At 41.3% G+C, this 25,410-nt stretch overlaps 1 protein-coding gene across 1 annotated transcript; it reads left to right on the top strand.

Annotated features, from left to right (window-relative positions):
* The first annotated feature begins 8,030 nt into the window (after positions 1–8,030).
* On the top strand, positions 8,031–17,250 carry LOC109464500 (cingulin-like). The gene is made up of 23 exons (XM_019761507.1): positions 8,031–8,197; positions 10,375–10,425; positions 10,556–10,594; positions 10,864–11,151; positions 11,370–11,456; positions 11,693–11,776; positions 12,063–12,101; positions 12,436–12,510; positions 12,838–12,921; positions 13,153–13,257; positions 13,386–13,490; positions 13,620–13,724; positions 13,934–14,038; positions 14,162–14,266; positions 14,865–14,969; positions 15,069–15,173; positions 15,323–15,409; positions 15,556–15,672; positions 15,848–15,940; positions 16,076–16,195; positions 16,451–16,564; positions 16,742–16,828; positions 17,151–17,250. The coding sequence occupies exons 1-23, from the start codon at positions 8,181–8,183 to the stop codon at positions 17,248–17,250; spliced, it is 2,217 nt and encodes a 738-aa protein (XP_019617066.1). The 5' UTR covers positions 8,031–8,180.
* Positions 17,251–25,410: the final 8,160 nt, after the last annotated feature.

Genomic DNA, 25,410 nt, shown 5'->3' with positions numbered 1-25,410 from the left:
CTCTACGTTGCTTAACTTCCGAGATCGAACGAGATCGGGTGTACTCAACGTGATATGGCCGTAGGCGTTAGAGGGTCTTTTCGTGGCCCACTTGTAGTGAGCGTCTTGAAAGGAAAAAGTGTCAAGAAAAGCTTTTTCAATGAAAAGGGTAAGGGAAAAGTTCGTCTTTTCGGTCAATAAAGATGACTAGCCGGCAAAATAATGCTTGTCGGTCGACGGAAAAGTTATGCCAATTGGAGAATGGAAAAAAAAGACAATGCCTACAGCATCCGGTGTTCCCAGGCGGTCTCCCATCCAAGTACTGACCGGACTCTACGTTGCTTAACTTCCGAGATCGAACGAGATCGGGTGTACTCAACGTGATATGGCCGTAGGCGTTAGAGGGTCTTTTCGTGGCCCACTTGTAGTGAGCGTCTTGAAAGGAAAAAGTGTCAAGAAAAGCTTTTTCAATGAAAAGGGTAAGGGAAAAGTTCGTCTTTTCGGTCAATAAAGATGACTAGCCGGCAAAATAATGCTTGTCGGTCGACGGAAAAGTTATGCCAATTGGAGAATGGAAAAAAAAGACAATGCCTACAGCATCCGGTGTTCCCAGGCGGTCTCCCATCCAAGTACTGACCGGACTCTACGTTGCTTAACTTCCGAGATCGAACGAGATCGGGTGTACTCAACGTGATATGGCCGTAGGCGTTAGAGGGTCTTTTCGTGGCCCACTTGTAGTGAGCGTCTTGAAAGGAAAAAGTGTCAAGAAAAGCTTTTTCAATGAAAAGGGTAAGGGAAAAGTTCGTCTTTTCGGTCAATAAAGATGACTAGCCGGCAAAATAATGCTTGTCGGTCGACGGAAAAGTTATGCCAATTGGAGAATGGAAAAAAAAGACAATGCCTACAGCATCCGGTGTTCCCAGGCGGTCTCCCATCCAAGTACTGACCGGACTCTACGTTGCTTAACTTCCGAGATCGAACGAGATCGGGTGTACTCAACGTGATATGGCCGTAGGCGTTAGAGGGTCTTTTCGTGGCCCACTTGTAGTGAGCGTCTTGAAAGGAAAAAGTGTCAAGAAAAGCTTTTTCAATGAAAAGGGTAAGGGAAAAGTTCGTCTTTTCGGTCAATAAAGATGACTAGCCGGCAAAATAATGCTTGTCGGTCGACGGAAAAGTTATGCCAATTGGAGAATGGAAAAAAAAGACAATGCCTACAGCATCCGGTGTTCCCAGGCGGTCTCCCATCCAAGTACTGACCGGACTCTACGTTGCTTAACTTCCGAGATCGAACGAGATCGGGTGTACTCAACGTGATATGGCCGTAGGCGTTAGAGGGTCTTTTCGTGGCCCACTTGTAGTGAGCGTCTTGAAAGGAAAAAGTGTCAAGAAAAGCTTTTTCAATGAAAAGGGTAAGGGAAAAGTTCGTCTTTTCGGTCAATAAAGATGACTAGCCGGCAAAATAATGCTTGTCGGTCGACGGAAAAGTTATGCCAATTGGAGAATGGAAAAAAAAGACAATGCCTACAGCATCCGGTGTTCCCAGGCGGTCTCCCATCCAAGTACTGACCGGACTCTACGTTGCTTAACTTCCGAGATCGAACGAGATCGGGTGTACTCAACGTGATATGGCCGTAGGCGTTAGAGGGTCTTTTCGTGGCCCACTTGTAGTGAGCGTCTTGAAAGGAAAAAGTGTCAAGAAAAGCTTTTTCAATGAAAAGGGTAAGGGAAAAGTTCGTCTTTTCGGTCAATAAAGATGACTAGCCGGCAAAATAATGCTTGTCGGTCGACGGAAAAGTTATGCCAATTGGAGAATGGAAAAAAAAGACAATGCCTACAGCATCCGGTGTTCCCAGGCGGTCTCCCATCCAAGTACTGACCGGACTCTACGTTGCTTAACTTCCGAGATCGAACGAGATCGGGTGTACTCAACGTGATATGGCCGTAGGCGTTAGAGGGTCTTTTCGTGGCCCACTTGTAGTGAGCGTCTTGAAAGGAAAAAGTGTCAAGAAAAGCTTTTTCAATGAAAAGGGTAAGGGAAAAGTTCGTCTTTTCGGTCAATAAAGATGACTAGCCGGCAAAATAATGCTTGTCGGTCGACGGAAAAGTTATGCCAATTGGAGAATGGAAAAAAAAGACAATGCCTACAGCATCCGGTGTTCCCAGGCGGTCTCCCATCCAAGTACTGACCGGACTCTACGTTGCTTAACTTCCGAGATCGAACGAGATCGGGTGTACTCAACGTGATATGGCCGTAGGCGTTAGAGGGTCTTTTCGTGGCCCACTTGTAGTGAGCGTCTTGAAAGGAAAAAGTGTCAAGAAAAGCTTTTTCAATGAAAAGGGTAAGGGAAAAGTTCGTCTTTTCGGTCAATAAAGATGACTAGCCGGCAAAATAATGCTTGTCGGTCGACGGAAAAGTTATGCCAATTGGAGAATGGAAAAAAAAGACAATGCCTACAGCATCCGGTGTTCCCAGGCGGTCTCCCATCCAAGTACTGACCGGACTCTACGTTGCTTAACTTCCGAGATCGAACGAGATCGGGTGTACTCAACGTGATATGGCCGTAGGCGTTAGAGGGTCTTTTCGTGGCCCACTTGTAGTGAGCGTCTTGAAAGGAAAAAGTGTCAAGAAAAGCTTTTTCAATGAAAAGGGTAAGGGAAAAGTTCGTCTTTTCGGTCAATAAAGATGACTAGCCGGCAAAATAATGCTTGTCGGTCGACGGAAAAGTTATGCCAATTGGAGAATGGAAAAAAAAGACAATGCCTACAGCATCCGGTGTTCCCAGGCGGTCTCCCATCCAAGTACTGACCGGACTCTACGTTGCTTAACTTCCGAGATCGAACGAGATCGGGTGTACTCAACGTGATATGGCCGTAGGCGTTAGAGGGTCTTTTCGTGGCCCACTTGTAGTGAGCGTCTTGAAAGGAAAAAGTGTCAAGAAAAGCTTTTTCAATGAAAAGGGTAAGGGAAAAGTTCGTCTTTTCGGTCAATAAAGATGACTAGCCGGCAAAATAATGCTTGTCGGTCGACGGAAAAGTTATGCCAATTGGAGAATGGAAAAAAAAGACAATGCCTACAGCATCCGGTGTTCCCAGGCGGTCTCCCATCCAAGTACTGACCGGACTCTACGTTGCTTAACTTCCGAGATCGAACGAGATCGGGTGTACTCAACGTGATATGGCCGTAGGCGTTAGAGGGTCTTTTCGTGGCCCACTTGTAGTGAGCGTCTTGAAAGGAAAAAGTGTCAAGAAAAGCTTTTTCAATGAAAAGGGTAAGGGAAAAGTTCGTCTTTTCGGTCAATAAAGATGACTAGCCGGCAAAATAATGCTTGTCGGTCGACGGAAAAGTTATGCCAATTGGAGAATGGAAAAAAAAGACAATGCCTACAGCATCCGGTGTTCCCAGGCGGTCTCCCATCCAAGTACTGACCGGACTCTACGTTGCTTAACTTCCGAGATCGAACGAGATCGGGTGTACTCAACGTGATATGGCCGTAGGCGTTAGAGGGTCTTTTCGTGGCCCACTTGTAGTGAGCGTCTTGAAAGGAAAAAGTGTCAAGAAAAGCTTTTTCAATGAAAAGGGTAAGGGAAAAGTTCGTCTTTTCGGTCAATAAAGATGACTAGCCGGCAAAATAATGCTTGTCGGTCGACGGAAAAGTTATGCCAATTGGAGAATGGAAAAAAAAGACAATGCCTACAGCATCCGGTGTTCCCAGGCGGTCTCCCATCCAAGTACTGACCGGACTCTACGTTGCTTAACTTCCGAGATCGAACGAGATCGGGTGTACTCAACGTGATATGGCCGTAGGCGTTAGAGGGTCTTTTCGTGGCCCACTTGTAGTGAGCGTCTTGAAAGGAAAAAGTGTCAAGAAAAGCTTTTTCAATGAAAAGGGTAAGGGAAAAGTTCGTCTTTTCGGTCAATAAAGATGACTAGCCGGCAAAATAATGCTTGTCGGTCGACGGAAAAGTTATGCCAATTGGAGAATGGAAAAAAAAGACAATGCCTACAGCATCCGGTGTTCCCAGGCGGTCTCCCATCCAAGTACTGACCGGACTCTACGTTGCTTAACTTCCGAGATCGAACGAGATCGGGTGTACTCAACGTGATATGGCCGTAGGCGTTAGAGGGTCTTTTCGTGGCCCACTTGTAGTGAGCGTCTTGAAAGGAAAAAGTGTCAAGAAAAGCTTTTTCAATGAAAAGGGTAAGGGAAAAGTTCGTCTTTTCGGTCAATAAAGATGACTAGCCGGCAAAATAATGCTTGTCGGTCGACGGAAAAGTTATGCCAATTGGAGAATGGAAAAAAAAGACAATGCCTACAGCATCCGGTGTTCCCAGGCGGTCTCCCATCCAAGTACTGACCGGACTCTACGTTGCTTAACTTCCGAGATCGAACGAGATCGGGTGTACTCAACGTGATATGGCCGTAGGCGTTAGAGGGTCTTTTCGTGGCCCACTTGTAGTGAGCGTCTTGAAAGGAAAAAGTGTCAAGAAAAGCTTTTTCAATGAAAAGGGTAAGGGAAAAGTTCGTCTTTTCGGTCAATAAAGATGACTAGCCGGCAAAATAATGCTTGTCGGTCGACGGAAAAGTTATGCCAATTGGAGAATGGAAAAAAAAGACAATGCCTACAGCATCCGGTGTTCCCAGGCGGTCTCCCATCCAAGTACTGACCGGACTCTACGTTGCTTAACTTCCGAGATCGAACGAGATCGGGTGTACTCAACGTGATATGGCCGTAGGCGTTAGAGGGTCTTTTCGTGGCCCACTTGTAGTGAGCGTCTTGAAAGGAAAAAGTGTCAAGAAAAGCTTTTTCAATGAAAAGGGTAAGGGAAAAGTTCGTCTTTTCGGTCAATAAAGATGACTAGCCGGCAAAATAATGCTTGTCGGTCGACGGAAAAGTTATGCCAATTGGAGAATGGAAAAAAAAGACAATGCCTACAGCATCCGGTGTTCCCAGGCGGTCTCCCATCCAAGTACTGACCGGACTCTACGTTGCTTAACTTCCGAGATCGAACGAGATCGGGTGTACTCAACGTGATATGGCCGTAGGCGTTAGAGGGTCTTTTCGTGGCCCACTTGTAGTGAGCGTCTTGAAAGGAAAAAGTGTCAAGAAAAGCTTTTTCAATGAAAAGGGTAAGGGAAAAGTTCGTCTTTTCGGTCAATAAAGATGACTAGCCGGCAAAATAATGCTTGTCGGTCGACGGAAAAGTTATGCCAATTGGAGAATGGAAAAAAAAGACAATGCCTACAGCATCCGGTGTTCCCAGGCGGTCTCCCATCCAAGTACTGACCGGACTCTACGTTGCTTAACTTCCGAGATCGAACGAGATCGGGTGTACTCAACGTGATATGGCCGTAGGCGTTAGAGGGTCTTTTCGTGGCCCACTTGTAGTGAGCGTCTTGAAAGGAAAAAGTGTCAAGAAAAGCTTTTTCAATGAAAAGGGTAAGGGAAAAGTTCGTCTTTTCGGTCAATAAAGATGACTAGCCGGCAAAATAATGCTTGTCGGTCGACGGAAAAGTTATGCCAATTGGAGAATGGAAAAAAAGACATGCCTACAGCATCCGGTGTTCCCAGGCGGTCTCCCATCCAAGTACTGACCGGACTCTACGTTGCTTAACTTCCGAGATCGAACGAGATCGGGTGTACTCAACGTGATATGGCCGTAGGCGTTAGAGGGTCTTTTCGTGGCCCACTTGTAGTGAGCGTCTTGAAAGGAAAAAGTGTCAAGAAAAGCTTTTTCAATGAAAAGGGTAAGGGAAAAGTTCGTCTTTTCGGTCAATAAAGATGACTAGCCGGCAAAATAATGCTTGTCGGTCGACGGAAAAGTTATGCCAATTGGAGAATGGAAAAAAAAGACAATGCCTACAGCGGGGACCATGCGAACTGCAGCTGACACACAGCACTAGGTGGTAATAGGAAGAAACATAATAGTTCATCTTTTACGGTCTTAAATCTGATACATTCCTCTACAAGGCTGCACAGTTCCTTTTCGCTGTCGTGCATGGAAGAATCACTGCAGCTTTCTCTCTCGGCAGATTTCTCAAGTACTAGTATTGTGACGCACTACTTTGTGCCCGAACTACTTTTGACTACGGGGTTCACGGGGTCGCCCATTGATACTACGTTCTGTGGCCTTTCTGAGCTTGCGATGTCCCACCTATTTCCTTAGCACCATAATCTAACTTCTAGTAGATCATCGATCATCCATCTTTTACGGGACAGACACGGACAAACCCCCAGAAAAAGACGGGAATCAAATTGTTTTTAGGTGGTGCATGGTGTGACCCTTGACCTATAATAGGGGACCGTCCATTCTTCAACAAGGCAGGGTGCGGCACATATTCTTCCGTGTAGACGTGGCAGTTTCTTTCCGCGCAGACGAGGAAGTTTTTTCTGTGCAGACGAGGAAGGCATTCGTGCAGACAAGGAAGGTATTCGCGCAGACGAGGAAGGTATTCGTGCAGACGTGGAAGGTATTCGGGCAGACGTGGAAGGTATTCGTGCACACGTGGAAGGTATTCGGGCAGACGAGGAAGTTTTTTCTGTGCAGACGAGGAAGGTATTCGCGCAGACGTGGAAGGTATTTGCGCAGACGTGGAAGGTATTTGCGCAGACGTGGAAGGTATTCGTGCAGACGTGGAAGGTATTCGGGCAGACGTGGAAGGTATTCGTGCACACGTGGAAGGTATTCGTGCAGACGTGGAAGGTATTCGTGCAGACGAGGAAGTTTTTTTCTGTGTAGACGAGGAAGGTATTCGCGCAGACGTGGAAGGTATTTGCGCAGATGTGGAAGGTATTCGTGCAGACGTGGAAGGTATTCGTGCAGACGAGGAAGGTAGGCACGCACACATAGATGCCAAACAAATACAATGACTGGACTTATTGACATGGCGGCCGCCAAATATTATATAACTGTTATGCAGGCCTAGGCTACCTGACATGTGGTGAGCAAGTGGTTTATTCTAGATTGCTGTATTTGGTATGTTAAATATGAAGCTAAATTATTGAGCTTTTAGAAGGTGTGTTGGACCGTACTTCACATCCTACAGTCACAAGTAGGATTTGTTTCTGTCAGTGACAGAGACATTGAATAACGTTACGATTACGAATGATAAAATATAACGCAGGGTTGACTAACTTATCTGACGAGGAAAGTTTGCAATAAGAACTGACGATAAGACCCCAAAGAGACTTATAAAGTGCCTGGGATTTCGGAGGCCATGTTGATCTGAGTCATCTTTGAGGTTTGATAGGCCTTTGATATTTTGAGAGTGTCTTTTATTTCAGTACAATCATTCTTTACAACGTGGTTCGTGTTGTGTTTGCTTTTATTTAGGCCATGTTGATTTGATTATATGGATGACATCCGCGGGCGCATGAATTTTCGGCCGTTTCCAAAAAAAAGTTGTCAACCATACTGTAAATCGTACAAAACAGTTGCAAAATGAGCAAAAATATACCGTAAGTTACAAAAAAATAAGCAAAAAATATACCAATGTCGTAGAATGCCAAAATCAAACGAAAAAAAGACGAAATTGTAAGGAAATGAACTTGAAGATTAGATTAATCGCCAAACCATATTCTGTCCCATTTGTTCAACCCTCATGACCGCGTAGATTTCATAATGCAAAACTTTTTTTTTTATTCGCACGCGCGCATCAGTTTTGGGGCTCCCGGAGGATGTCATCCATATAATCAAATCTGCATGGCCTAATTTGTTTGGGGGAAGAGGGGGATGCAACTTAGGCATTGTCAACCAAAAGGTCCTAAATTCCAAAATCTGACACATTTTGACAGGTACCCGAGTTATAATGATAACAGTCTCTGTCACAAAATGTGCTACATTCTGGAACGTTACACAGAATCAAGCAAGCAAGGCGTACATTTCATAAATGGGAGGAATGTTAACGGTCTTCAAAACACCTCAATTTGATTCTTTGACCAAAAGTAAAACTATCATAGCTAAAGGTGCTACTCTGTGCATTTTGAAATTAAAGCACTCAATAATTTGTAATGTTTCTGTTTGTAATTTTCAAACGGTAAGTACAAAACGTCAAATGTAGAAAAAAATCGCTACAGACGAGTAGGGTCATTCCTCCCGCGCGTTCGAATATGACTCACAATCAAACCGTTGCTACGGTAACCCATATGCCAACAGACCCATATCGATCTCAGCTGCCTTACAGCACGGATCTATTCACGCCATGGCGTCCTTTCAAAGGTAATTAGTGGTCTTTTGTTCAGTCACATCCGCCCAGAAAACAACTGAGTTGTGTTGTCAGTTTTAGTACATGTTTGTGGAGTGGGGTTTTGTGTTTTATGTCACTCCCGTTGTTAAGAAATGAAATTTTAGGAGGGGTTTCAGACCACGGCGTACGAAGAATGTTCTGAAACAACACAGAACGATTGTTATTGACACAACAAAAATGCAGCGACTTTCGTAAGGTCTTCTATAACTATAAAATACATACAAAAAAAACAAACAAAAAAAAAACAAGAGCGAACGTAACGCCTGATAACCGAGAACAATTTTCTTGGTGGTAAATTAGTTGGAAAGTTTAACAAGTATGTCAGTTGTGCAAGTGAATTTATGCTGTTTTTTTTTATGTACGTTTAGTGATTTTTGCTGTATCTTGTTACAAATCTTTGACCCAATTCTGCACTGCGAACTGCTAGAAAGTTGAAAGCTCAGATTGGTCTTGAATAACCGTCCTTTCACGTGTCTCCGTTTGCTTGGATGTTTTTTTTTTTCATGAAGAAAGCTATATAAAACTGACAACTGTGTTCACAACGTTGCTGAATTTCTGACAAAATAGTTCCCCAAATTTAGTCTTAATTTAGTCGTCACGTTTCCTCGCAGTATGTCTTGAGGTTGTTTGCGTCAATACAAAAAATCACGTTTGTCACTGTCTGTTGAGCTTGTCCAAAGCAAGGTAAGTGAGAACTTGTCACATTGTACAATGACTGTCAGTCAATAACCGAAGCGAGTTTGTTCTCTACAGTCAAAGAGTTCTCCATCCATATTAGGTTTTTGATCTTTTAACAATCCGACACTTAGACAATTGAACTGAAATGGCCCTGTTAGTTGTTGAAGGTTTTGCTGCTACACTTAGTGTCGGAACTTGGGGTTGGGAGGGAAACACAACACCAAATATTGTAGCGGTATGTTCAGCTGCAACTTTTTATACAACCGATATTGTACGATCTAGTGCGGAAAATTGACGATATATTCTTGAGAAGTCTCGGCGATATCTGTCAGCAAAGTTATTGTTATGTATATTTTGAACAGGATATAAATTCTTATTTGTTGTTGAAATGGTCTAAATCAAGGTGTTTGGTCGCAGATCTACACTGGGTCATCTACACTCCCTCGTCGTAGCTTAGCGGGAGGAATGACAACACGCTTCGAAACATTTTTAAAGTGCTTTTATCAATTTATGAGTTAATGGTGAGGATAGATGTCGCCTATCTTGGTTGTTCAGTGGATTTCTGTTTTGAATATGATAAAATCAAGTAATATTTCTTGTCTTGTTCCCAAACAAATCTGTACAAAAATGTAATTGTCGGTCCAGATGACCAGAAACAAACTGCGATCATTCCTCCTCGCGTTCGAATATGACACACAATCATACCGTTGCCAAGGTGACCACATGACAACAAAGTCATCTCGATCTCAGCTGCCTTACAGCACAGGTCACGATAACGCCATGGCGTCCTTTCAAAGGTGATTACTGGTCTTTTGTTGTGTTCAACATTCCGGAGAAACAACTGAGTTGTGTTTTGTAGTCACAATCAAAGTTTCAGTGGTCTGATTTAGCCTTTTCTAACTGTTATAGGCCGTAAAAAAGGTGATTTTAACGGGCGTTTCTATAGGCAAACTTAGGAGACTGTTCTAAAGTCGCACAGTCATTGTTTTGCGTATTTACGGTCATTTCAAAGGTGAATGGCCTTTTCTTGTGTTCAACTTTCCGGAGAAACAACTGAGTTGTGTTTGTAGTCACAATCAAAGTGTCAGTGATGTGATTTAGCCTTTTTTAAAATGTTTTAGGCTGTAAAAAAGTGATTTTCGCGGGCGTTTCTATCGCCAAACTTAGGCCTGTTCTAAAGTCGTACAGTCATTTTCATACAAACACTTGTTTGCGTACTTACGGAGATGAAATATCTCGAGTCCGTTAACTGTTCTGTGAGGACTGCACACCAGATATGTTTCTTGTCTAAATATGTCAATGATTTCTCAGAACTCATTTGGAAATTTTAATAGTTTCGTTAGCAATTTGACATTTGGGGGACTAATTATCAATCCCATGCACTGTTCTATAGTGTACATGTCTACTGTGAGTGTTGTATTGCTAATTAAAATGTATCACAAACAAAAAATCTTTTATTTTATTATTGCAGCGACTTTGAAAACTACAGCAGTGATGAGGAGGAGGCCTTATGGCAACCTAGGTAAGATATAAAGACAGTCTGACATTTTGATTTAGTATTGTAAATAATGCTTGTATGTGAGAAAAGGGTGGTGTCGTGTTGAATAAGAGAAATTACCCTACACTTGGCTCACAATGATATTTTCTTTTAGACTGCCCCCAATCCAAGAAGAGCCGGAAGATGAGTCAAGGTAAGGCGTTTTCATTTACATATTCAATTGCCAATGCTAATGTATCATAGCCACAAATAATCGTTTAGTTTGTAGGTTCAATTTTTCTAAAGCTCATTTATGTAAGTCTTATGTTCATTCTGTTGTATAATTTTATTACATTCTGTTGTTATATTTTGTGTTACATTGTGTTTTAAATGGACTTCAGGAAGACTAGTGATTGTATTTACTAATGGAGAAAATCAGAAAAAAAAAACTAAACCAAACCTTGGAATCAAAATTTGTTTCAGCTCTCTGGAGTGGGACAGTGATGACGATTTTGAGGAAATGGAGAGGAGGTGCAATGAGCTAGAAGATGGGGCGGTAGCTCAGGAGGTGAATGAGGAGGGAGAGAAGAAGGGAGGAGAGAAAGAGGAAGGAGAGAAAGAGGAGGGAGAGGTGGAAGGAGAGAAGTCAGAAGGAGAGGAAGAGGAGGGAGAGAAAGAGAAGGAGGAGGAGGGACAGAGAGAAGAGAGACAGGAGAGGGAAAACCCTGGAGACACGTGGCCATTCCCACGCCTGACATCATACGTAATAAGGTAACACTTTCCATGCTTGGATCTCTCAAAGAGTCTTTGTTACACTATTTCTCGCTGTCAGGGGCTGATCGGGCCTCCTTCACGAGAGATAGTGGAACTTATCTTGGCCATAATTTTTTGCAATAAGATCTCCATGAAACCAGGTATGTAAGATCAAGATGATAGCACCGAATTGATGTATTGAATGAACTGACAAATGTAATTTTTTGCTTTTACAGTTCAAGTTCTGATGAAGAGGAATGTGATGCAAAAGAGTTGAAGAAGCAACTAACCTTGGCAAAAGATGAAATTGAAGTGAAGACCTTGTAAGTAGACCGAAGATCTTATGCTATATAGGCAGCTTGTAGTATATTTCAAACCATTTATATTTCTACAATAAGTTAAATTTTGCAATTCATTGCACGGGTATATTTTTTAATGATAACTTTTCAAAGGGTAGGTAAATCATGATAAAAATGGGGATTTAAAAACATTGTCACTTGAATCAGGTGTTTGTAAATCATAGATGAAAGAAAACCCAAACTTTTGTTTTGTTTTGCAGGCATATCGACATTCATGTGCGAGAGATCAAACGACTTGAGAAGTTGAACTCTGAGCTGACCGCTAAAAACAATAGGCTTGATCGGTCAGTTTTTTTTTTACTCGTCTTTAGAAATAGTCCTTTTCTTTGAAATCAGATATCACATCATGGTATGTTCGATCTAGATTTAACTATGGACACTGTGAGTGCAAGGTATGTAACCACCAACTCTGTCAGTTAGTTGATTATTAAAAAAGTAGATGGTGCAATTTTTTTTATGAAGAAGGACCTCTCTCTTTTTTATGAAGAAGGATCTCTTGTTTTCTAAAGTTGAGGAATTCTAGCTTGCCTAATGACTGTATGTTACACATATTTTCTACATTTCGTACAGCGCACAGTCGTCACCAGGCAAAAGGCAGCAGTTCGAAATGTAAGTCAATAACAGCATTTTGTAAATTACTATCATTATATATGTACTTTTTGAAGAGTATGGCTACTTAGATTCCATAATTAAGATTCTCAACTTTCAGAACAAAGGTACAGAATTATAAGTACACTAGAAAATTTGCCATTCATAGCAAGTCTCATTACAATAGGAAACACAACGCATTGATTTTGAACCTTTTAAAATCTTCCATAAAATGTGGGGCATTAGTAGTCACTAGTCACTCATCACACAATTATCTTTTTTTTTTTGTTAACTCAATAGTTTTAAATCTTTTCCCGGAAATTTACACTGGAAGTTAAACCTCTATCACCAACAGGCTGAATACTGCACTGAGGCATGAAGTACAAGAGCTCAAGGCAAAGCTTGAACGCTCCATTGACGAAAGTGACGAGTAAGGAAATACTTATCTATTCTGCTGATCTAGCTATTTACTCTGCTTTTATCTAACGTTGCATGTATATTTGGGTATTGGAAATAGGTTTAGACAAGAGAAAAAAAAATGCCTTTACACTCTTGTGTATAGCCGTTACTTGGAGGTGAAGTATTTTTCAGACGTATCTCTCTCTGTCCGTCGCTCGCTCTCATTATGTGCATCTCCAACTGCTGTGCTTAAAAATATGTGTGCTTAATGAAAAGTCATCGTGACATTAGATCCAAATCAATTTACCCCAAACCCGAAATTCTCCAAGCAACTTATACTGTGTCCTTTATGTTTTAGCATAATCCTGCAGTTGGAAGATAAACTGGCGGGTGCAAATACCAGGTGCAAGAACATGTGGTCCCTCTTCCGAGAAGCAAGCAGGTCAGTCAAAACTAGAAATGTCTGACCCAACAGAAAGGGGTCCAGATTGTCTGAAATAGTGAGAAATCCAATGATAACATAGTCAAAATCTCTGGGATATTCACCTAAAAGCTTATAAGCACTACCTAGGGGTATAACAAACTATATCATAACCTCTCAATTGTTCTTTACATAAATGATTTTTCATTCACTTTAATCACATGTTTTTTCTCACATTTTTCACACTTGTAGCGAACTGGAAGAGATGAAGAAGGCAGCAGAAGAGTTTAAGATGACACAGAGGTGTCTCGAGGCCGACATTCGATACGAAGAAGAGAAAAATGGGAAACTGAAAAGGTATGCAACGCCATTTTCTTACTAAGGTTACTTCTCAGAAGACATTATTTGATATACATATAAGAAATGTATTGTACATGATAAAAACCAATCATGTTAACCAATGGGTTTTTCTATGCTTGTCATAGGGAGCTGGAGGAAACAAAGAAAACATCTGAGAAATTTCCAGAAATGAAAGAGTTACTTGAGGCTTCTGTTGAACACGAGCGAGGTGACAACGCAAAACTGAAAAGGTATGAAATGTTTTGAAATATAGATTTTGGTCAATTTTTTTTACACAAAATTGACAAGAACGGATATTTATATTTCATTTATCTTTGTAAACTAACTAACTTGAATTAATGTTTTGTTGGGTGTTGCAGGGAACTGGAAAAGGCAGAGAACACAGCAGAAGACTTTGCAAAGATGAAGGAGTCTCTTCAGGCTGACGTTCTACACGAACAAGCCGAAAATGCAAAACTGAAAAAGTATGTATTCGCTGACAGAGCTCAGTATGTAAATTAGTCCTTATAAAAAGGACGTACCTAACTCGACAGTGGACAGCTCGTTTAAAATCTAATTTCCTCTTTTGAAACAATTTTCCTCTCAACGCAATAACTCTATAACCATGGCAAAGTATTTAAAAAACATTATACAGATATGTTATGGCTTTAATCCATTTATCTTATTGTTCTAGGGAGCTGGAAGAGACAAAAAGTGCATCAGAAGGACTTGCAAAAGTGAAGGAATCTCTTCAAGCCACAGTAGAACACGAACAAAAGGAAAGTGCAAGGCTGAAAAGGTATGCATTAGTTTGCAATATGTTAGCATAGAACTATTTCCTAAAATAGATGCCAAGTATTCTCATTGTCATTGAACCATATTTTGTCCAGTTGACCGACAAGTACATGTTTTTCCCTTGTAGGGAACTGGAAGAGACAAAGAAGGTGTCCGAAGGATTTGTGAAAGTGAAGGAGTCTTTGCAAGCGACTGTTCGACATGAACAAGAAGAAAATGCAAGACTTGAAAGGTATGTATTTCTTGCAATAGATGTTGCGTTGGATTATCTAGTTTGCGGATAACGTTATATTAGGCCACACCAAGTAAATTTTATGGATGACGTCCGCGCGCGCATTGATTTTGGCCTCTTCCTAGAAAAAAAACAAGAAATTCCGCTTCCTGTAACTATGACCAAAGAGTCACGACAGTGCCAAAAATCGTCAGATTGACGTAAAACCCGTAACGCGAAAACAGGACAGGACGACAATTGCTGTTCCACCTGATTTATTGCTGTTTTGATGATGAATAAAAGACTTCTTGCTTGTAACACTGTGTCACCTCATTCAATTTGTGTCCTAACATTTGTCGTCTCTTAGTATATTTCTAATCTAGGCATCTTGTTTTTTAGGGCCCTTATTGTTTTTTTTCGCTCTCTCGCATTAGATTCAGGGTCTCCAAAGGACGTCATCCATAAAATTTACTTGGTGTGGCCTCATGAATGCCATGTAAACGTCTACTTAATTTTGCGTCCAATTGCTTTGTTTTGACTCAAAGATGGATTTTCTAAAGCCATGTCTTCTTTGAAGGTTCTTTTGGCTATATTTTGAAGTCTTCTTTTATTCTGAAAGGGAGCTGGAAGAGACTAAGAAGGCTTCAGAGAGACTGGGAGAAGCAAAGGAGTCCCTTCAGGCAACTGTTCTACAAGAACAAGAAGAAAATTCTAGGCTGACAAAGTATGTTTCTCATGTTTTCTGTACTCTGATTTTGACAAATTGTGATTCTTAAAAATCATGTTTTTATGTATTCTTAAACGTTCTTTATTATCGTTAAAGGGAACTGAAAGAGACAAAGAATGCAGCAGAAAGGTTCGCAAAAGTAAAGCAGTCTCTCAAGGCTGAAATTCAGCATGAACAAGAAGAAAATGCAAGGCTAAAAAGGTATGTTTTCGCTGCAATGTGTAGAACACTCTTAAACGATTCCCTGTTTTATGTATGTAATGTTATAAAGTTTGTAATGTAATTGAACAATGACTGGCTGTTCATCATAAGCAAGGAAGCATGTTTAACTCTCATATTTGTCATGACAGAGCACTCGAGGAGTCCAAGTTGACCAGAGAAAATCACGTGAAACAGAACAAGACCGAGCTACGTGAGATGCTTAGAGAAGAGCTGGGGTAAGAACTTAAGTTTTAGGAGAAGCATGTTCACGTGAATCTCACTCATAAAAAGATTTCTTTCAAGTCTTGTACTTAAGTCATGATGCTATATATATAAATATTGATAGCGTTTTTCCTGGGCTAATGTTTTGATTACATCACAGGAAACTGGAAGTGTTTCAAGGTGCCTACAGCAACAAGCTTGATGCACTTAGGAAGGAGAATGACGCCCTGGAGCGGTCAGTCAGCTCTCTCTCAGACAGGAACAACGACCTCACCAGGTAATTAAATGATACTATTATGTTTCCTATCCAGGTTTTACACACTCCTCGTATCATTTTTCTGAATAATAGGAACAGTGCCTTTGCCCATGTTTTTGCATTTACATGTATTATACACCCAGTCATAAGTTACGTTTGTGTTCTTTATAAGTTAAACTGCGTTTGTTTGACGCAGTGAGCTGGCAGAGGCAAAGAAGGTTGTTTTGGAGAAAGAGACTCTGGAGATAACTGTGAAGAAATTGACTTTGGTCAACAAGAAACAAGCAAAGTAAGGACCTATCTTGTATATGTATTTTCACGGAATATATGTACTTTCACAGAATTATTATTAACAGTTGCATAATGCCTTACAACAGTGTCACTATAAAATATACAATTATTCATATGTACTATGTGGTTGCAGAAAGCTGGATGTCGCAAAAAAGGCATACACCAAAGTTGCGAGGACACTGGAGAAGCTGCAAGAAGACTCATCTTCGGTTGAGTCACTGGAGCTGACAAAGGGCAACAGCACGATCACTGGGTGAGTGTAACATGTAGCTCTATTACCACAAATGTTGGTCTTGTATGACAGATGAACAGTCATTCAAATTTGTCCAAATGATAAATATTACTGCGGCACTACTACATAGTATGGAAGAGTAAGTAAGAATGCTTGTGACCTGAATACTTCTGACCTCAATGTTCTAAGAAAATGCGGTGGTTTAGAATGCTATTTGGTAATCTTAGCATTTCAAGAGATGTTTATTGTCCCTTCTATTTGCTTATTTTTTTACAGCGAACTGGAGTCCAAGAAGGCCTTAAGCAACATGGTTGATGTGTTGAAAGAAGAAAACGAGGCACTGCAGTCTTCAGTTGGCCTCCTGACGGATCGATGCAGCAATCTCATGAAGTGAGCTCCTCTTACTTTTTACCTCTGACGAATGTCCAGCTATTTCAAATTAATCTATTGACAGGCTCTCGAGGTTTTGTCTATAAAATGTAAATCTTCTCCTTGACTGTTGCTTATAAAAAGATAACTATATTGTTTTGTATTCAACTATAAATCTACATGTATTTGCTGACATAGGGAGCTTGCAAACCTCGATATAGCTGCACAGGAAACCCTAGAGGCAACTGTACATCGCCTGACCATGGACAACAAGAGACAAGCACAGTAAGTACAACATGCTTCTTTAAAGTTTATTAGTAGTTTTGTCCAATATGGTAATCGTAGGCATAGCTTAACTGCATATCCATCTGTATCCAACTGTCCATCCTTTTATATTGGAAATTAAATACAATGTACGTACATGATTATATTTTATTGGTCTCGTTCTTTTAATGTATTTCTTTATAATGTTGTTCACAGTGATTACAATCATAATAGGTTTACCACGGGAAACATGGAATTCAATGTTACCATTTTTAAATGCATTGTTTCAGCAAACTTAATATTACTTTTTTCGAGCTGAATCGTAGTTTTTTTGGTTCCACAGGATTGTCCAGAATAAAGAACAACTGCTAGCAAAACTTGAGTTCAACAATAAGTCAATTCAGCAGAAGCTACACGCTGAGAATGGCAAGCTGTCTAGGTAAACAAATAAATAAGATAAATAAATTAAAGCGTTTAGACGTTTATCAGCAGTATATCATTTTAGCACTTGTTTGTCTTTTTTAAAGTAATAATTGGGTTTAGCATATACATGATTGTATATGTATCCAGGTGCTAGTTATATCCAGGTGCTAGTTATATATGCATGTCTTTCTATTGCTTTTATTCCTTGAAATGTAATATTCGGCAGCTTTTATTGACCTCATCTTTTGTTGTTTCAGTAAACTGGAAGAGACTCGCAACGCGATTGGTAACTTAAGATATGAAAATGAAACACTGAAGCGCTCAATGAAGGGCCTGACTACCAGGAACAACCTTTTGAACAAGTACGTGAATTGAACTCTGTTCCAGAAGCACCGTTCTTTTAGAATTTTAATTCATAAAAATGGCTGGCTACAATCTACTTTATAGCCATGGAACAATTGTCAATTACATGTATTGCTGATTGTTCTTCGGGCGTTTACTAACGCTGTTTACTCTATGTTGCACACAGGAGAGTGGCAATGCTCGATGAGTACTTTGAAAAGCAGCGATCTAGAAAGGTCTGTATCATGTCTCGTATATATTTGTTTTCATTTAAGTTTGTCAGAAAAATTGGAGGTGAAATTGAATTCTTTTATGAAATCTATATGGATACTTGTGCATCATTCACGAATTCTTGAGAGCCAAATAGACTGAATTCTAATTTTCTCTTACTGGTAATTGTGCTTTTTGTAACTGAAAAATCAAGCCTTAACAAGTGACCAAGGATCCTTATGGCTGATTTTTTTTATTTCCCCTGACCAGCCTGAAGACTCAGCCACACCAAGCAGACCCATGGCGTCAGCCAGGATGGGGGATGGAAGAAGGCGTCTGTTTGAGGAACGTGGGGAGGGGCATCAGGGAGAAATATTCTTGTAGAAAATGATAACGAACGTAATTTTTAACTTAATCTAATTTAATTTTAGTTGTATTTCATCTCATTTTTCCGTAACAATGGAATGAGATGAAATATTTAATAAATAACTTTTCTATATGTGAGCTGTGTGCAATACAGAATTTAAAAATGTGTATGAAGATATGACAATTTGTATGTGTTTGTGTACCATATCTTGTCACGTGGATTTTATGAAAAAGCAATGAGCTGGCCTCATTGAGAAAAAATATTTTTGTATATGCATATTCCGTGCATAACACGTGTATGATGCCATTTGTACTGTCCTACACGTCTCTAGTGCCTAACACAATATTTATAACTTTTGCAACTAAATTGTTATACCAGGCACTTAAAATGCACTGTTGCACAGTATGTACGTATTAGAATACCTCAACAGAGGCAGAGTGCATATGTGGTAATTTGACATATGTGACAGGCAAAATGTGTGATCATTATATTTTTTCTATGGAATAAATGGTACTGAATGTTCTACCGTGCATATCAGTCTAGTCTAGTTTTTCAACAGTGTTTTGTCAAAATAACCGGAGAAAGAATACCACAGAGGATACAGAGTGGATATTTTACAATTTGACATGTGATGGACGAGAATGTGTGAACATTATATTTTTTCTATGGAATAAATGGTACTGAATGTTCTATCCAAGTTCGTCTTTGTTGTAAATGACTCTGTTAATGGTCGAATGATTCTTTAAAGGGCAAATAAAATACTTTCAGTTTTGCGGTCTTTCCACACAAAATCCTATTGGTAAATAGTGATTTATTGGTTTTTGCCAATGGTTTTAATTTAAATTCAATTGTACAAATGTTTTTTTTAACCAAAATGAGGGGGATATAAATGGGTACCCAACTACAAAGTTTCATGACAATCCATTCATAGCTTCTTGAGTTTATCGTTCTAAACCACACACACAAACACAAACATACACACAAAGGCTTCATACGCATAAACACACTCAAAGGCTACTGAAAACATGATTCTTGCCTGAAGGTGATTAGACAGGAGGGGATTGGCAGATGTACCGCTTTTTGCCATGGCATCCAGCTGTGTCGTCCCACATCGGGTCAGCCGCAAGTACTGAGTACCAGTACAGAACACACAGTGCACGGGGCACTTTGCTATGACTTGCCTCACCTGGGTGCCATCCCTGATAGAAAAGGAAAACAGTCAACAACGTAAGGTACAAATGTCAAGATGACAAGACCTATCTGAAGGAAATGAGTAACCTACTGGGATCCTTTGACAGTCCCTTGTCTGGTAGACGGTGGAGACTAATCGTGTGTCGTAACGGCAGAATACGGCTCGGAACCCTTGTTCGAATCCTGCCATGCCACCGATCTTGTGCCCTTGAGAAAGGCACTTAACACGACTTTCCTCACTTAACTCAGGCGAAAATGAGTATTGTCCTCTGCATTAGTTGGGGAATAAGTTTAACTAGCTAGAAAAGTAACAATTGCAAAGCAAATGCATAATGTTTTGTAAACCGTCAAATGGTCTAGTCCACCAAACTGTTGATTCTAATACATAACCATTCATATAATATAATATCTGGTGACCAGCATTTTCAAATGGAGCTACAAAGTGTAACACAGCACCATGGTGACAGACGTCTGGTTCAGGTCATTGACCTTGCGTGTTTGGAAAAGAGGAAAAGTGAGCAAAAACAATGTTTTCCTTCCATAAACATAAAAAAACTTGAGTGTACCGTCACCATGTTTTGTGCTCTTCTTCTTCTTAGGTTTTGGCAGCCAGCATCGTCATGTCGATGAATCTGCTGCTCTTGTTAGTCAGATGGTCAAACTGTTGTTTTGGTGTTGGATTTTGATGACTGGTACAAAGGTGCTAATGTCTGTGGGCCACCTTATCCTTAAAGGATGTCAGAGTAGGGGCGGTGGCTGTCTCAGCTGGTAGAGAGTTCCACTCAGAAATTGTACGTGGGAAAAAAGACATCTGCCTGTATAGGGTTCTGCATACAGGACTCACGTAAGTCAGTGGGTGCGTATGCCGTGTCTTGCGTGTTGATCGGTGGATTACAGGTAAGTTTTTTGTATTAACAGTGATGCAACCATGATGTAGTTTATAGAATGTAGTGAGTCTGGCACATCTCCTTCTCTCCTGGAGTGTTTGCCACTGGAGGTCTTGCAACATGGCTCCCACACTTGATGTTTGGCGGAAACGGGAGCAGACCCATCTAGCTGCTCTTCTCTGCACTTTTTCCACCGCGATGATGTTCTTATCAGTGTACGGGTCCCACACAGTACACCCATATTCTAAAATGGGTCTGACAAGTGCTTTATAAGCTGCCTGCTTTATGGTTTTGCTCTGAATCTTGATGTTACGCCGGACAAAGCCAAGGCATCTGTTAGCTTTGTTAGTGGTATTTACAATGTGTGGTCCCCACTTTAGGTCTCTAGTAATTGTAAGTCCAAGGTATGTTGCTTGGGGCTCCTCCTGGAGTATGTGACCGTGCAGCCGGTAATCACGTTTCCTTGTTTTTCTGCTACGAGTCATGTGTAGGGTTACACACTTCTGAGGATGGAAGCACATATTCCAACGTTGTTCCCACTCCGCTAGCTTGTCAAGGTCATCCTGAAGATGATCTTGGTCTCTGGCAACTTTGACAAGTTTGTGACATGCTGTGTCGTCAGCAAACAGTCTTGATGATGAGGTTAGACCAGCTGGCAGGTCGTTGATGAATAGTAGGAACAGGGAAGGACCCAGAACGGACCCTTGAGGGACACCTGATTCCACTGGAACATACGTAGACATGGCGCCGTTGACAATAACAGCTTGTTTTCTATTTGACAGGAACTCGTGAATCCAGGCATTCACCTTTCCATCAATGCCGTAATGTCTTAGTTTATGCACTAGTAGGCTATGGCTAACCTTATCAAACGCTTTGGAAAAGTCCAAAACGAGCAGGTCCTCTTGGTTACCACTTTCCAAAGCTGCAGAAACTTCGTCAACTAGACCCAAGAGTTGAGTTTCGCAAGATCGGCCTTTACGAAAACCATGTTGTTCTGTGCATAGGACTTGGTGTTGCTCACAGTACGACATGATGTTGCTTACGAGGATGTGTTCCAGAAGCTTGCAGGGTAAGCTGGTGATGGAAATAGGCCGGTAATTTTCTGCTTTGTATCGCTCTCCCTTTTTGAACACAGGACACACGTGGGCGCGCTTCCAGTCGTCCGGGACAACCCCTTGGTCAAGAGAGGCTTGATACAGGAAGGCAAGTGCCGGTGCTAGCTCTACGGCTACCTCTCTCAGAACACGGGGACTAATCTGGTCAGGACCGCTAGCCTTTGAGGGGTCCAGATTTTGTAAGAGTTTCTCGACACCGGCAGTTGTGATGGTGATGTCTTCTAGTATGGGTTGTTCTGGATCTCTCGGTGGCATAGGGCATCTAAGCTTGAAGTCCTCATCACTGAATACTTCTCCAGTACTGAAGGCTGACTTGAATTGTCTGTTCAGGATTTCAGCTCTTTCTTTGTCATCTGTTACAAGTTTCCCTGTTTCCTTCAGTGGTGATACTCCTGTGTTTTCATTTCTCCTTGCCTTGATAAAAGTCCAGAACTTCTTAGTAGGTTTTGGCTGGTCTAAGCAGTCCTCCGTGATCAGGCCCTCTACATGTTTCCAATATTGTTGTCTCAACTGCCGCTGGACTTGTCGCTTAAGTGACTTAAATGCTTGATGTAAATCTTGTCTTCCAGTTTTCTTGTATTTCTTATGGATTCTATCTCTTCTTCTGATCAGTTTCAGGGTTTTATGGTCAATCCATACTTGATTCCTCTTGCCAGAGATTTTCTTATGTGGGATGAACTCCTGGACTTTTTCTTGAAGGCCTGTCTTCAGGTCTGACCAAACAGCCTCGACATCCGGTTTGTCTGCATGAGTAGCTAGGATTGAGTCAGTCAGCACATGAATTGACTTCCTCAGGCCATTCCAGTCAGCTTGCTTGAAGCACGCTTGTGCTTAATGTTGGAATATTAAAACAAACTTGTTTTTGTCAACAGAACACGCACCTGGTACCTTCCAAGAGGTAACCCGTCCACCCATTTATATTCCCATTTTCCGAACCAACAGGTCCCGAAGAAAAGGCGAGGACATGTGAACCTCAGACCGATCCTGTGATCGGAGTTGCCTCCAGATCTTCTGACCAGGCGTCTGAGAGCGAGGTCCAGTTCTTCCGTTTTAGGCATGGCTAGGGTCGCCCCTTCCGCATTACAGGCCTGCTGCGCGTCCCAAAACGACTTTAGGACGGTACCGAGCCGGATACAGGCCAGGCCGACTCTTCTGTAGCCATCCTGGCAGCCGCCAGTTCGCATGCGCCATCCAACTGAAGAAATGAAGGATAGGAAGCTACAGCCCCGCTATTTGGAAGTTCTTAGAGCAATTATTTCTTTCCTGTTTGTCAAAACATTGATTCCAAAAGGAATTGCACAATTGCAGTCATAAGCTAGATTTGAAAAAAAAGGAAAATTTCCTTATACAAATCAAATCAAATCAAATCAAAACAGAGCAAACATGTCAGAAAGCTGGGAACCATGTTTTTTTAAGCTTCCCATGACACCGGCCATGATCCTGCTTTCCTGTCATTGTCACAAATATTTGCCAGCAGTTCCACGGGAGTTTATACTCTGATTTATAGACCAGCCCCTAAAATATATGTATTACTTGATGTCACAACTAAAGTGAAGTAAGGTGAATGTAGCGAAGGCCTACCCGGAAATACCCCTCATCCCCTGACATGAGACGGAAATGGACGGCTGGTTCACGGCGATGTGATGATCACCGCCACACTTGGGGTTCTCGCTGACCTGGTCGGAATCCCAAGTGTGGATGTTGAAGGAAGGCCCATGTGTCGGGCCAGTCCCATTTTTAACTTCGGTAGGGATGTGGATGTGGCTATGTCTGTAGGTAGTTTGTTCCAGTCTGTTATGGTGCGTGGTACGTAGCTGCTGCGGTATGTGTCTGTTTTGCAGTAGAATGTTTGCAGGCATAGTGGGTGAACTCTGGTGCTGTTGGTATTCCTGGTGGTGAGATTATGTAACGGATCCGGAATGGCGACAAGGTTACCGCACTAATGGATTCTCAGCAACATGCATTTCAATAGAGTCCATTAGTCCTCTTTCATTTGTTATAGTAGCTGAAAAGTGAAGCTTTGTCAACATTTATTCGCCTCTTGTCGCTGCTAAGATTGTATAAATGCTGTTGATAGGTGACTAAAGTGTGGCCTTGGAAAAGTACAGGATTAACGTAGTACTTTTTATGTAGATATGCTTTGGTGCACCTGTTTTGTAAAACAAATTAAACATTTCTTTCAACGAAAGGTTTTTTTTATTAACAGGCTCATTGACTATAGGATGATTGTGTTATAGAATTGTTTTTGTTATGTTTCCCTGGGCATTTTTTTCTCATTGAAAACATGTTAAGTTACTTACTGGTCTTTAATATAGATGTAAACATGTCCCACGGCCGTGCATTACATTTTGAAAACCAGTAGTGTTTGAGCTGACGCCGCGTCTAAGCACTACTACAGCAGTGAGTGGAAACCTTTCCTTGTTTTTCAGTCTTTTTCTGCCGTTAAATTTACTGTGCTAAGTGTACGTGATACATGCTGTTCTTTTTAGCTGTTAATGATAGTTGTAAGATTAGAAAAGTGCACTTATAGTGTGTCGTTCCTTCTTTAATAATCCTGTTTCTATTGTAGTACATACTTGGCATTTCGTAACTCTAATTATCTATTATAATTATCTAACTATACTTTAAGTTGGCATGGAAAATGTCGTGTTCCCGACTTCAAGGGCACCCAGTGCTATTTCAGCAAAGCTGTAAATATTCTGAATAAGGCAATCTTTATGAAATTGACACATACTGATTTACATTAGTACATTTGAGTCAACATTTCCAACGTTAGGTATTTCAAACCGCAACCGCAGAAAGAAGCCCCAAGATAAGTCCTTTATTTTCTGGGTGGTACCCTAGAAATTAGACTACTAGTAGGTAAACATTTTCCGTCAGAATTTTTGGTATTTTTTTCTCGATGAGGGTCAGTATACATTGGCATAATGTGGTTTCCACTCAGTATGTTGATTAGTGACTAGAATATTGACTTTGTCAAATCGTGTTTCCAAGCCCTAAAAACTGCTTTGGATGCCTTTAGTCCTGTGCACTCTCGGTATTGTCCACGCACTGTGGACTAATTAGTTCTCCGTTCCTTTTTTTAAAGCCCGCAGTTTTAGCGTGATGATTAGGTTTCCACACGGCCGAAGAACAAGCCATCCTGAAGTTTAGCGCCATCGCCAGGTAACCGCACTAATGAGATTTTCAGCAACATGCATTTCAATAGAGTCCATCAGTCTTCATTTATTTGTTTTGGTAGCTGAAAACGCTGCTCTTTGTCAACATATATTCAGCTCTTGTTGCCGCTAAGAGAGTACAAATCCGTTGATAGGTGACTGAAGAGTTGCTTTGGTGACTGAAGAGTAGCTTTGATGTACGTGTTGCGTAAAACAATTCAAGAGGTTTCTTCTAACAAAGACTTTTCTAATTTACTGGCTCATTGACCAGGTTGATTGTGTTGAGGAATTGTTTTTGTCATGATTCTGAGGGTATTTTTCTTATTGACAACATGTTAAGGTACTTACAGGTCCTTAATTGAGATGTAAACCGTATATTGACTTGTCCCACCTGTTTGAGCTAACGACTCGTCTGGGCAAAACTATAGTGGAGACATTTAAGCCTTGTTAATGTGAAGTCACCCAAACCGCGATTCGGGTAACTCGCATTCCGCACATCTGGTCCACGTGCCATACATTCCTTGCAAACCGCTTCCGATCACGATTCTACGAAACTACATTCGAATCATTGTTGTTTGATGAAAACACGCAAGGTGGCGTGTTATCAATGTCAGGGGTCAACGACCTGCTTGCTGGTGCCCCCCTCCCAGCGTATCTCGGCTGAATGCCGACGTGGTCCCGCCAGAGGCGGGGAAGCTCGTCCTAGAACGGACACATTATTTCACCATTACTTCTTCCTTAAAGTTGTCAGGCGCGATTTCTGTTATGGCCTGAGGAAGCGCGAATATCTCTAGCAGCCTTTGTGGAATGGTAGAGCCTTGTAGGGATTTAGGTTGGAGTGTCGCGATTGGCGCGGTGCAGGGCCTAGGCATAAGATGAGACAAGATGAGACAAAAATATGTTATCATTT

This window comes from Branchiostoma belcheri, unplaced genomic scaffold (assembly GCF_001625305.1).
Source record: "Branchiostoma belcheri isolate BF01 breed outbred unplaced genomic scaffold, Haploidv18h27 scaffold14, whole genome shotgun sequence".
Classification (NCBI taxonomy): Eukaryota; Metazoa; Chordata; class Leptocardii; order Amphioxiformes; family Branchiostomatidae; genus Branchiostoma; species Branchiostoma belcheri.
This window is presented reverse-complemented; position numbering and strand designations above follow the sequence as displayed.

Coding starts and splice junctions, on each gene's coding strand:
- LOC109464500 (XM_019761507.1), top strand. Junction 12,511..12,837: donor TCCATTGACGAAAGTGACGA/GTAAGGAAATAC, acceptor TTTATGTTTTAG/CATAATCCTGCAGTTGGAAG. Junction 15,941..16,075: donor GTCAACAAGAAACAAGCAAA/GTAAGGACCTAT, acceptor ATGTGGTTGCAG/AAAGCTGGATGTCGCAAAAA.